Source organism: Penicillium verrucosum (assembly GCF_028828655.1).
Source record: "Penicillium verrucosum strain IBT 35672 chromosome Unknown utg000001l_segment0_segment0, whole genome shotgun sequence".
NCBI lineage: Eukaryota > Fungi > Ascomycota > Eurotiomycetes > Eurotiales > Aspergillaceae > Penicillium > Penicillium verrucosum.
Genome location: NW_026643210.1, coordinates 4,106,372 through 4,117,800, shown reverse-complemented (window position 1 = coordinate 4,117,800; position 11,429 = coordinate 4,106,372). Strand labels below are relative to the sequence as shown.

General features: G+C 47.1%; 5 protein-coding genes across 5 annotated transcripts; 3 read left to right on the top strand and 2 right to left on the bottom strand.

Annotated features, from left to right (window-relative positions):
- Positions 1-144: 144 nt before the first annotated feature.
- On the top strand, positions 145-2,516 carry N7516_001540 (RIX1/PELP1 family protein; the record flags this gene model as incomplete). Its single annotated transcript, XM_057214262.1, has 2 exons — positions 145-477; positions 537-2,516. The coding sequence occupies 2 exons, from the start codon at positions 145-147 to the stop codon at positions 2,514-2,516; spliced, it is 2,313 nt and encodes a 770-aa protein (XP_057076145.1).
- A 108-nt stretch (positions 2,517-2,624) lies between these two features.
- On the bottom strand, positions 2,625-4,211 carry N7516_001539 (wax synthase family protein; the record flags this gene model as incomplete). The annotated part of the gene is made up of 1 exon (XM_057214261.1): positions 2,625-4,211. The coding sequence occupies one exon, from the start codon at positions 4,209-4,211 to the stop codon at positions 2,625-2,627; it is 1,587 nt and encodes a 528-aa protein (XP_057076144.1).
- A 676-nt stretch (positions 4,212-4,887) lies between these two features.
- Positions 4,888-5,789, top strand: N7516_001538 (SDR family NAD(P)-dependent oxidoreductase; the record flags this gene model as incomplete). The annotated part of the gene is made up of 3 exons (XM_057214260.1): positions 4,888-4,943; positions 5,010-5,440; positions 5,518-5,789. 3 exons carry the CDS (start codon positions 4,888-4,890, stop codon positions 5,787-5,789), a joined length of 759 nt encoding a protein of 252 aa, XP_057076143.1.
- Positions 5,790-6,903: 1,114 nt separating this feature from the next.
- N7516_001537 (phosphotransferase family protein) lies at positions 6,904-8,875 on the top strand (the record flags this gene model as incomplete). The annotated part of the gene is made up of 7 exons (XM_057214259.1): positions 6,904-6,991; positions 7,058-7,109; positions 7,165-7,262; positions 7,313-7,464; positions 7,516-7,903; positions 7,964-8,539; positions 8,625-8,875. 7 exons carry the CDS (start codon positions 6,904-6,906, stop codon positions 8,873-8,875), a joined length of 1,605 nt encoding a protein of 534 aa, XP_057076142.1.
- Positions 8,876-9,416: 541 nt separating this feature from the next.
- Positions 9,417-10,813, bottom strand: N7516_001536 (uncharacterized protein; the record flags this gene model as incomplete). Its single annotated transcript, XM_057214258.1, has 4 exons — positions 9,417-9,661; positions 9,727-10,315; positions 10,377-10,502; positions 10,568-10,813. The coding sequence occupies 4 exons, from the start codon at positions 10,811-10,813 to the stop codon at positions 9,417-9,419; spliced, it is 1,206 nt and encodes a 401-aa protein (XP_057076141.1).
- Between the last annotated feature and the right edge of the window lie 616 nt (positions 10,814-11,429).

Here is an 11,429-nt window from a genome sequence, read left to right as displayed (position 1 = left end):
CACTGACAGTTGGGATTGGTCCGAGCTTTTTGATGAAAAAAAAAGTTATCGATAAGACTCTCACCTGTTGTCTGCACTCATTTTCTATCAATTGGACAGATTTTCGAGTCAAAGACCTATTATTATAGGTCTGTTCCAATCGCCATGTCCTCCACTACTTTACGCGCCGTCACGCATCGCCTGATAACCACTCCGGTCGAGCAACTACCCTCGATAGCTTCGTTCCTTGCGACTTCATTGAGCGATTGCGCTGAGCTGCTCTCTACCCCTCAAACCCAGAAATCTGGCAAACCGGACTCCGATAATGCTGTCCAGATCCACAAATTGAAGACTAGACTGGCGAGTCTGTTGCAGGACCGTAGTGTCGAGGGAAGATGGACCGCCGTTGTTCTGGTGAAAGCTACAGTTGAAGCCGGTCAATGGGAAATCCTGCGCGGCTATGAGCCTATTGTTCGCAGCTTGATCAGCATCCTTGCGGTATGGATTAAGTTGAGCTCCATTATCCATGCTAGCTCCATTGACTTATGCGTTTCTAGAAACCCGATCCAATTTCCACGAGAAAGATGTGTATTATCACCCTAACTCGCATTTTCCATCTCACATACCAGTACCCAACACTTGTCCGTGAGATCACAACCCCGCAGCTTCCAGGATTCATTACCGCTGCCTTGAATTTGGTCTCTACCATCACGAAGACCCCCTCGGGCTCAATCCGAAAGCCGAAGCCCAACACTCCATTCATGGAAATTGTGCTGCACGCCTTGCTGGAATTGATCCCAAGGCATATCACCATCTTCCGTCCGTTTGGTGCTCAGCTCCGAACTCTTCTCGCCGAAGTAATTGGATCTTCTTCGCCTGCGTATTTCCCGGGGCATGTGATCGACGCAGCAGAGCAGCTGCTTGTCTCTCTCCACAAGTGCGCACCCAAGGACCAGGCGGGTTCTGGATGGAAAGATGATTGCAAATCGACGATTTTGTCCATCCACCGAACCACAGACCACGTTTTCCGGGCCGTTGTAGAGCAGTGGGAGTCCGTTGATGCGGCTCTGATGCACACACGGCCAAACTATAGTCAAGAAATGGGTGACGGGGGCCCGGATGGTCTTGGTCTTCCAGGCTGGAGTGGACTTCACTCGGGCGTGGATAGGTTGGTTGCACTTCTGCAGATTCTCTCTGATTTTATCTCGATGCCATCCGCAGCTGCAGTTGCCCTTCCGATGGGTTCTATCCTCGATCTGACCTCCCGACTTACTTCTGTCACTGTTCCAACCAATGGCGCCGCATCTCAATCTGGCATTCAGTCCAACCAGGAAATTAGCCGTGACGAACGAGAGGCACTTTGGATGGAGCTGCCTCGCATTCACATTGCATGCATGGGCTTGCTTTCCAACGTTGTCGGTATCTTGGCGACCAGCGCAACCTCAATAACGCAGACTATCCTAGAGCAGGCTGTCTGGACTTTCAAGGGAGAAAGCTTCAATAGAGACCTGCGCTCCGCAGTCTATGGTTTGCTTCGTTCTCTGGTGCCGGTGAACGGACCTGCGATGACGAAACAGAGCGTGTTATCTTTGACCAACGTCCTACGCTCCTGCTGCAATGATGTATTGCCGCCGACTGGGGATTCTAGCTCCACGGGCAATTCAGGCTCTGGCTCCAAAGCAAAGTCAAAGGGCGGGCAAGGGACAGCCAATGCGGACGCCTTTTTGAACCCTGATCTCCAGAAATCCCGCCAGACACAAGCTGTCTCTCCGTTTTTGGATGTCCAGCAAAATGCATCCGGACTTTTGCAGGCCGTGTTCCTTTCTATCCCCGCTGAGCTTGTTCCGCCCTCCATCAGGACTGAAATGGATCGCTCCATTATTTTGACATCCGACAAGGATGCGATGTTTGCTAGCGTACTCAACCCTGTTCCGGCAGTCAAGGGCCGTGGAGCAGGCTCGAGCATCATTCCATTCTTGACTAGACCTTACGCTGATCAGATGGAGGTGGAGGCTCTGGTCCGTCCCAGGATGCCAGTACTGATGACCGCGCCCGAGCTTGACGCCTATGTCGACGAAGACGAAGAAGCAGAAGATGAGGACATGGCCGATGATTCATACAAAGCCGTCCCAAAGACTGCCGAATTTTTGAAGCAACCCGTGTCGGCGCCCCTGCAAGTACCGAATGTAGACCCTTCGAAGGCCGCAACTCCGGTGCCTACTTTCCACAAGCGGACCTACACCGAGGAACCCACAGCTGAGGAGCCAACGTTCCAGAAGCAGGATGTTCAGAGCAAGAAGGCACGATTCGACGAAATTATTCCAACCACCTCGAGCCAACAGCCTTTCTCTCAGCCAGCTCCTGCAATCACCAAGACTGAGGCCCCGAAGCTTTCAAGCCAGGTGTCCACCACATCTACGACCTTGACCTCGCAGGCTCCCGAGGAGGCTGTCGATGATAGCGATGATGAACTGCCCACTTTGAATATTGATTCTGACACGGATGAAGAGGATGACGATGTCACAATGGAAGGCTAGACGATGTAATTATAGGTTTTATAAACAGTCGATCATGTAATTTATTCTATGCACATGCAATGACTTCAATGATCTTGAAAGTAACATGAAATCTCAGATCTATTAACTCTATAACACCCGTATGCCACTCCCCCAGTATGTACCATCACTCCAGTACCGAAACCAGGGCTGATCCCAGCACCACCAACCTTGGCCCTGTAGCCCAAATCCCAATGCACGAAGTGGACTAATTGGAAGAGGCTCCATCAACCATAGGCCACCCTTCGCAAAGTCATCCGCAACGAGGCCACCCGAGGCCATCAACCAACAAAATACAAACACAAAGTTCGCCGTTCGTCTTAGCCATCTCGGCGTACCAGCAAAAGGCGATTTTGGAAAGATAGACGTCTTGAAAAACTGCTCTGTCATAATTGCAACACCCTGCAAAGCGAAAAATAGGAATGTCCCGGGCACGGGGGATGTATCTGCAATCTGGGTGTGGCTTCCACAGGCATGTACAAAGCCGCTGAGACAGAACGCCACCATCACGTAAGTGACACGACGGACTTGCGGATGGGAACCTAAGCCGACTGGTAGTATGGATAAGATCCAGCGTGCCGAAGCAACAAATCCGTAGCGGAAAATTTGGTGCCACCAACGACCCCAGCAGCCCGCCAATCCTTCATCAAGGACCGGGATGAAGAATGGTCCGAATGCATCAGAATATAGCCACGCAGCACCCAACGGTGCCACGGTAAGCTTCTTAGCCCCGTTGGGGAATGCGAGAGATAGCCCGAGGAAGAAGATTGGGTTCAGTGAGGTTACAAACTCGAGAGCAAAATATACACTTATGGCGCTGTATAGGCGTTGACAGAGCTGGGCCATGGCAGGATGCAATTTGAGATTTGTGAAGTAGAAGAAAGGAAATGGTGCCAATGAATCGGCTGAACTGAGGCCTCGGAAGTAGGGATCCGGCATCAGGATTATGACTTTCAAGGTGTCAAGCACAAGGTAAGATATGAAAAACTTTCGAAAGGCAGTCTGTAGGCGGCGTTTACCGCTGGGATATGTGGAGGGTTCATGTGCGTTGATCCTATCCATGAATCCTGAACACAATTGGTCGTGAATTGGTCGTGGAAGAGGGCCCAGATGGGGAGCCCGCCAGTTCCATTCTGGGCCCCTCAGATTGAAGAGCAGTCCAGCGGACCATTCAAGACGATGCCAGAATTTTTCGGGATATGACCGCCAAACAAAAAGGGTGCTGTCCCACTGTGTGTATGTTGGATTGTTCAAGTCGGGTGACTTTGTGACAGTACTAGGTTCAATATTGGCATCATTTTGAGGCTTTATATCGACAGGTTTCCGTTCAATGCGCTTGAAATCATGTTCAAGGTCTGTAAACACAAATAACGTGGTATTCCATACTAACCACCACGCAGTAATCAGGCCAAGCATATAGCCATTTCCGCCGATGATTGCCCGTCGGTTTTGTAGAATTTCAATTGCAATTGCAATACAAAGGACGAAAAGGCCCTTTCGAACATATTGACCGCCCCTACTACGAGGAATGACCAGACCTATCAAAGGTAGAATGTGAAGGATGACAACATGATATAGAAAGATCGGCTTGAAGATCCGCTGTTCAAACAGGGTATCCAGTTGCTTCTCATAGTTCTTGGCTAGATCCCTGTAGGAGCCATAGCGGGGATCAGCCATGTGGGACACGGGGGCGCCACCGTAATGCCTCAGTAGTACGGACAGTAGTACGGAGTACTTGAGGATGCGCTAAAAATCACCGAGTCGATACTTGAGGAATCAACGCTTTTCATGTGCAAATGCCCTTGAGCAGTCTCCGGCGATGAACTGAATATTTGATTGAATTTATGTTGGACAATATGTAGCATGAACATATAGGTGACGTTTTGTCTCCAAAAAAAAGATAAATATCATCACGTGCCTGGAAGAAATGACTGTTAATGCCTCAGGCCACAACCCAACCTCCCCTTACAACAACAACGGCCATGGACGCGACTATCTTTGCAAAAGAGAAAATATTGGAGAATCAATGCAGAACCCAAGATTAACACGCCAGGCACATAACGAGGTTGACTTTGAATAGCGTCGTCATTATCTATGCCGTTGAAACCGTTGGGAGGAGCTCCTTCATTGATGAACCCACATGCACTCTACCCACTTTTCTTACCATGAAATATACAACATACTCGTTCCACGGGTATTATGCGTGGCAATCGAGGACCTGCAGCCTGTTTGCCAGGGACAGCTTTTGATAACGGGGAGTATTCCACGCCTGCAGGGTGTTCAATATCCTCTTTCATGTTGTCTTCAATGTCCTTGTCGGATTAGTATACTTCCACTTCATATATTCGCAAAAATGGCATTTAACGACATTCGAGGTAGATTGGCTGTAATCACCGGCGCATCGGGAGGGTAGGCATGTCGCCCTCCGTTTGTACAAGGACATGAAGCTGATTCGCGTCAATTCTTCGACTGTAGGATTGGTGCAGCTTGCGCACACCAACTTGCACAACATGGAGTTCATCTCGCCTTGACTTACTCGACCAATTTGACATCCTTGAACAGCATTGTCGCATATATACACTCCAAGAATCCCACGCAGAAGCTACACATTTCAATCCACCAGGTTGATGTTGGGTCCAGCGATCAAATCCAGGCTATGTTTCAACAAATTGATGTTGAGCACGGCCAACGACCAGACATTCTTATTTCAAACGCCGGATATGGCAAGCGAATTCCCGACGTGTCAGATATCTCGCTTGAGGAGTTCGATTACACCATGAACATCAACCTCCGCGCTGCCTTCATTCTTGTGAAAGGTGTGGTAGAGCACATGAAGGCCCAGAAGTGGGGGCGGATCATCTTCATGTCCTCCATCGCCGCTCAGGGTGGAGGAATTAACGGCTGTCGTAAGTCAATCCACTACCCTTTTTCCATTAACCTCTTATTATTTGGGGGCGATTGCTGATTCAATCCCCCATTCTAGACTATGCAGCCTCCAAGGGCGGTCTTACCGGCATGATGAAGAACCTATCAACACGACTGGCAGAGTACAACATTAGTGTCAACGACGTCGCCCCAGCTATGATCGGCGATACAGGCATGCTTTCCTCTGCCGCGGCATACCCCGAAGTGGTGGAGAGTATTCCTCTGAAGCGGTTAGGAACTCCAGAAGAAACAGCGAACGTTGTTACTATGCTAGCGAGGACTGGTTACATGACAGGCCAAAGTCTCCTCCTAGCTGGAGGGTTGAAATAAGTTCTAGAATTAGGACAATTTTATTTACTCATTTTTCAACCTCAACAGCGCTGTTTCTTTCTGTACGCCGTGAATACTAATATATATAAATGGTTTATATAGTCCTTTTGCGGTGATCAATCGACGTCTCTGTTCTTAGGCTCTTCTTCCTTAGCATTACTAATAGGATCTAGGTTCCAAGGTTATGGTTATATATTACTAGTAGAATGGCCTCATGATACGATATATCGTAACACACTTAGAGGTATATAAATTCCAAATCATAACCTCGCTTAGTCTACGGCACATTTAGTAGAACTCGGAACATAAACAAGTGGTTCAGAGTTTAACTAGTTTGAATACATATAGTACTAGTTGCAATTGCTTCGCAGTAGTATTATATATTGTGTAGACCCCCCTGTCACTCCTCATAAAGGCCCCTCTATAGTGGGCCTTCACCCTAGATCCTAGAAGTAGATACCGGCCCCACTTTTCTTTCCCAGGCAAAAAAGGGACCCTCGCAAACGAGGCAATGGATCACCCAAACACAATTGTATCTTTTACTAGGTACACCACATAAAAGGTACATACATAAATGCTGATTTTTAGTACTATAAAAGTCATTGAAAGCTTATTATAACTTAGCATATAAAACAATCAGCTCTATTTGAATACTATATTTGATTTTCAGCCTAGGTTTTAGGGAGCCCTCTATTAGTATTACGAATCACTATTATACGCCTAGTATAAGAAATGGAACTTTAGAGGCGTCCCTAAAATTTGCTCTTAAAATTTTATAAAAGGATTAGAATAGTATTAGAATATTAGTACTACACTTCAAATAAAAGGTTCTAATATAATATTGTTGAGAAAAATAGACATTTCATATGTACCTTTTATGTGGTGTACCTAGTAAAAGATACAATTGTGTTTGGGTGTCGGACCCCCGTTTGCGAGGGTCCCTTTTTTTGCCTGGGAAAGAAAAGTGGGGCCGGTTAGTTACCCTTTATCCTGCCAACGACATATCTGCCTGGCCTTGACTCTAATAACCATGAATAAGATTCTGAGTCATTTTTGTGGACTCAGTAATCGAAATCTACACGTTGAACCTCGTTCCTATCACCGTTTACGGAACATGAAATTCTTTTCGTATTTGTGGTCAGGTGGACGTGGGCCACCAGGTCGCAAACCTGATCTTTACCTAGAAAGGCCGGATGGCCTGAGTGAGTTTTATTTTCTGTTGTTTTCAAGTGAATTTGCATAGCTGACCCGCCTTTTATGGTTCATAGATGAAAGGATTTGTGAAGAAGACTTGTATCGATACACAAAGCATCGATGGCTGTAGGCATCTAAATTCTCTAAGTTTAGATATTGGCTAATTCAACCCCAATCCTAGGTTCAACGAAGGGAGCCACCTTTCGCAACGTTACCTGAAATTTAACCTACAACAACTTATCAGGGTTGCAATCGATTCATGCGATGGAGCCCACTACTGTACGTTTTGCTCTTGGGAATTTGCGAATGAAATGCGCTAAGGCCAATAGGCACCAGAGTCACCAAGTGCGCGGAGGGGCTATACAACAAAGCCTTCATTTTGGAAATGAACAATGGGTCGGAGGTCTTTGCGAAACTCCCAAACCCCAACGCTGGTCCTGCTCATTTCACTGTTGCCTCCGAGGTCGCTACGCGTGAATTGGTAAGGCGTCTGGTTTCCCATGAGCTGCCACTATATCCCTAATGCTCATAGCTTCGCCACGTGTTTGATGTCCCCGTTCCTCGCATACTTTCGTGGTCTTGCAATTCTGCAAATAACTTAGTTGGGGCCGAATACATCATTGAGGAGAGGGCCCCCGGCGTACGACTTGGATCAGTCTGGAATCAGTGGCCGCGGGATCTGAAACTTCAACTCATCACTCAAGTGGTTGACCTGGAGAATAAATTGACGTCCATTACCTTTGATGAACACGGTTGCATTTATTTTAAAAAGGATCTGCGCTCTCTTGTTGGGAAAGCAGAAGACATACACTCCCACTCTGTTGATGATGATGCCCTGAAGGACTTTTGTATCGGGCCGTTGACCACGAATGAATTGTGGAATGGGACTAGGAGGAACATGAAGTTGGATCGTGGTCCTTGTGAGTAGGCTGACATTTGAATTCCGTCCGCTGTTTCTAACGTTCTGTTCTGTCGCACAGGGAAGCATCCATGCGAATACACTCGTGCAATGGGTCTTAATGAGATGGCCTGGATCAAGTCCCATGCACGTCCTCGAATGAACTATTACCGGTCGAACCAGAATAGAGAACCTCCTGCAGATGGTGTTACGCTTTTAGAGAAATACGTGGATGTATCACCCTACCTTATCCCCGATCCAAACGACAAAACATCAGCTTCCAACGTTCTGTGGCATCCGGATCTTCACCTGGATAACGTTTTCGTGGATCCAAATACATGCCAAATCACGCGAGTCGTAGACTGGCAATCAGCATGTGTTGCGCCTTTGTTCTACCAATCTACTGTTCCCAGATTGTGTAGACATCCTCGACCTGTTAGGGAAGGCTGGGCCATCCCTGAGCGACCTGAGGATTTTGAGAACCTCAGTCAAGATGAACAGAAGAAAATCGATGACGATTTAGAAAGCGAAACGATCCACAAATACTACGAGGCGCAGGTGTATAAGCGCGCGCCCCTTCACTGGGCTGTGCTCCAGCAACCAACAATTCCTATTATCCGCAAACCTGTTTGGCTTGTTAGCGGGGTATGGGAAAACCGTGATCTATTTTTTTCTCCGCGAAGCGCTTATGGCCATAAGCGCGCATTGGAACCGGTTTGTTCCAAATACCCCTTGCCCGATAGCCTTCAGTGACGAGGAAATCAATCTCCACTTCAAGGAAGAGGAAAACATCAAAGGAGTTGGGCAGATGTTGCTGTTGTTCCGAGAGCAAGCTATTCTCCCTGTGGATGGGATGGTTGAAGCGGAAGACTATGACGTAGCTCGTGAGAATTGCCGCAAATTCAAAGATATCTTTATCGGATTGGCAAAGGATGAAAACGAAGGGGAGTTGTTTAGAAACCTCTGGCCATACCAAGAGTCTGGAAGTACCTGAGAGTGTCGGCTTCAATAGGAATGTGTGCCGGGGGGGGCTAATATCTCCAATCTTAGATACACCATCATCTTTGTTTCTTGCAAAGAGTTCTACCGGAGCGATTTACCAACTGGTGACCTGGTGAGCAAAACACCGACAAACCAAGGAAAATCCAACAAATTTCCTATTAAAGATTTCGATACATGGAGGTCAAAAGTTTCTTGACACTTCTTTTTTTTGTTTTTCTCCCACAACCTAACAACCAATGAACATCTACATTCTCCTACTCCACCACTATACTACGTACACTCATTTGGTACAAAAATAAGCGGTAATCGAGGAAGAAAAGGTAAACTCATTCTAAGGCACGAAGCTTTTAGTGCTACATAGTGATATCTATATAGGTACGTACGTAGAATGTATAAAAAATAACAATTATCAAATTGAAACTCTACATATATCTGGATCTTGCATACAATCTGTTGGCATAAATCTTCCATAAAAACCGGGGGTAATGAAATCAAAACAACAAACACTTCCAGTAATTGCCCGCATTATACCTTCAAACTGGCAGGACAACCTTGACACCCATGTACTCTCGTTGGTGCATAATCTTGCCATCAATGAGAATCTGATCAGCACCAACTCTGTTGCGCTCTTGATCCGTGGGATCCGTAGCAGTAGCGATCTGGATTTCGCGCCATTGACGGTTGGTGGGCACAAGCTTTCCTTGGGATGTGAGACTCTTGAACTCCTTGTAGACACCTTGTTCCTCAACGCAGCCCACTCGTTGAATAAGAGGAGATTCTATAAAAGACGGCGTCAGCGTGGTTCTTGTGATTAACCAATGTGCGTGATCTCAATCTACCAACCTGTTGCGGGACCCATGCGCAAATCACCAACAGAACTGTTGAAGAGAACCAGAGAGAGACGTTCCTCCTTCAACTGATCGACAGGAGGCTTGTAAACACGGTGACGAGTAGCCTTGAAATGACCACCAGAAACAATCTCCAGGGTATCACCGATATTAATGACAAGTGCACCGGGCTTGTAGGGTACATAATACCACTGTTCATCACGGCCCCAGATCTGGAGACACGAGATGGGGACAGAGAAGAGCAATGTTGTCAGACCAAAGTCAGTGTGTCCGTGCATGCGCAGACCCTTAGATGCCTCTTCGGTCTTCTTCTGGACGGGGCGGAAAAGCGCATGGCGGAAGTAACCCTCACCAGTTGGACAACCGTGTGACTGGACGTTATCCCAGAGATAGTCGTCGGGCAACTCGAGGACACGGGAGAAGAGGGTAAGGAGGCGACGGTTGACGGACTTGGTCAGATAGTTAGAGAACTCTTCGATCTCGTCCATAAAGGGGTGCAGACATGTAGGCACACGGTTGATGTCGTTCCAGTCGGGCCTGTACCAGTTAAATTGCTCAATGCCATCTTCGGGTCCGCGTTCGCGCTAATCACAAAAGGGGAGAGTAAGTAGAGGGTTGGTTGATGCATGAGGGAGATAATCTTACCTTGAATCCGTAAGGGTGTTTGTAGCCAGACCAAACACCAGTTTCAGGATCGAACAAAAGGCGCTGCTTGTCCTCTTCGCTAATATTATTATATAGATACTGTGCAAGAGAGAACTGACGGTGGAGCTATTGGAAAAGATACGTTATTAGAGACGTTGGTTTTGGAATTTGGCTTGAGAACCAAGGCTTACCTGCTCGAGGGAAACTCCGTAGTTTTCGAGGAAAAGGAATCCATCATCACGAATGGCGCCCTTAACCTGCTGGACAAGTTTGTCAACAACGGCAGGGTCATCCGAGTCTAACAAGGAAAGATCGATGGAGCTAAGCTCGGCAAAGTTCTCCTTCTGCTGAGTGACAGGCGGGGGAATCCATGTTGGAACAAAAGGCTTGCCAGGCAGGTCAGCTGCAGGAGGATTGAAAGGAGTACAAAGTGACATGGTGATATATGTGCAAAGAATAATCAGTGCTATGATCGATGCTGAAGACAGTACAAGGAAGATTATCTGATCGAGTTCTATATCTTTAAATACTAATACAATAGCGAGACATGAACCCTATTAGTATATCCGATATTTGGGAAGGGAAGTATGGCATGCATCATTCTGTAAGAGTAGATGCGATGAGAGTAGGAGGATTATCGACTACTGCTAGTGCGCCACTAAGACTTTGGCGTGATAATCATGGTGTTGGATGCTCCCTGTTACACTTCCCCACATTTTCAGATAGTTCAGCTCTCCTCTCATTTTTTGTTTATTATACACGGGACCTCGGGGGGCTCCTCTGCCTGTCGTATCTATGGACGTTCCAAGATTGAACCTAAGCATAAATGATAAGGTTGGCGCTAGACCCGGATTGGAAGAGTATGTGGGGAGTGGAGGTATAAACAAGCCGTGATTGCGGCCAGATTAATCAATATTAATTACAGAGCGTGGCTTTACACACTGATAGCCCTTTTGAAGAAGATGGCCGCAATAATGAACCTAATATGATGTGCTCCTCCCATTTATCACTCCTCCCACGCCTCCCGCCATATCCCCCTAGAAGAGTGATATC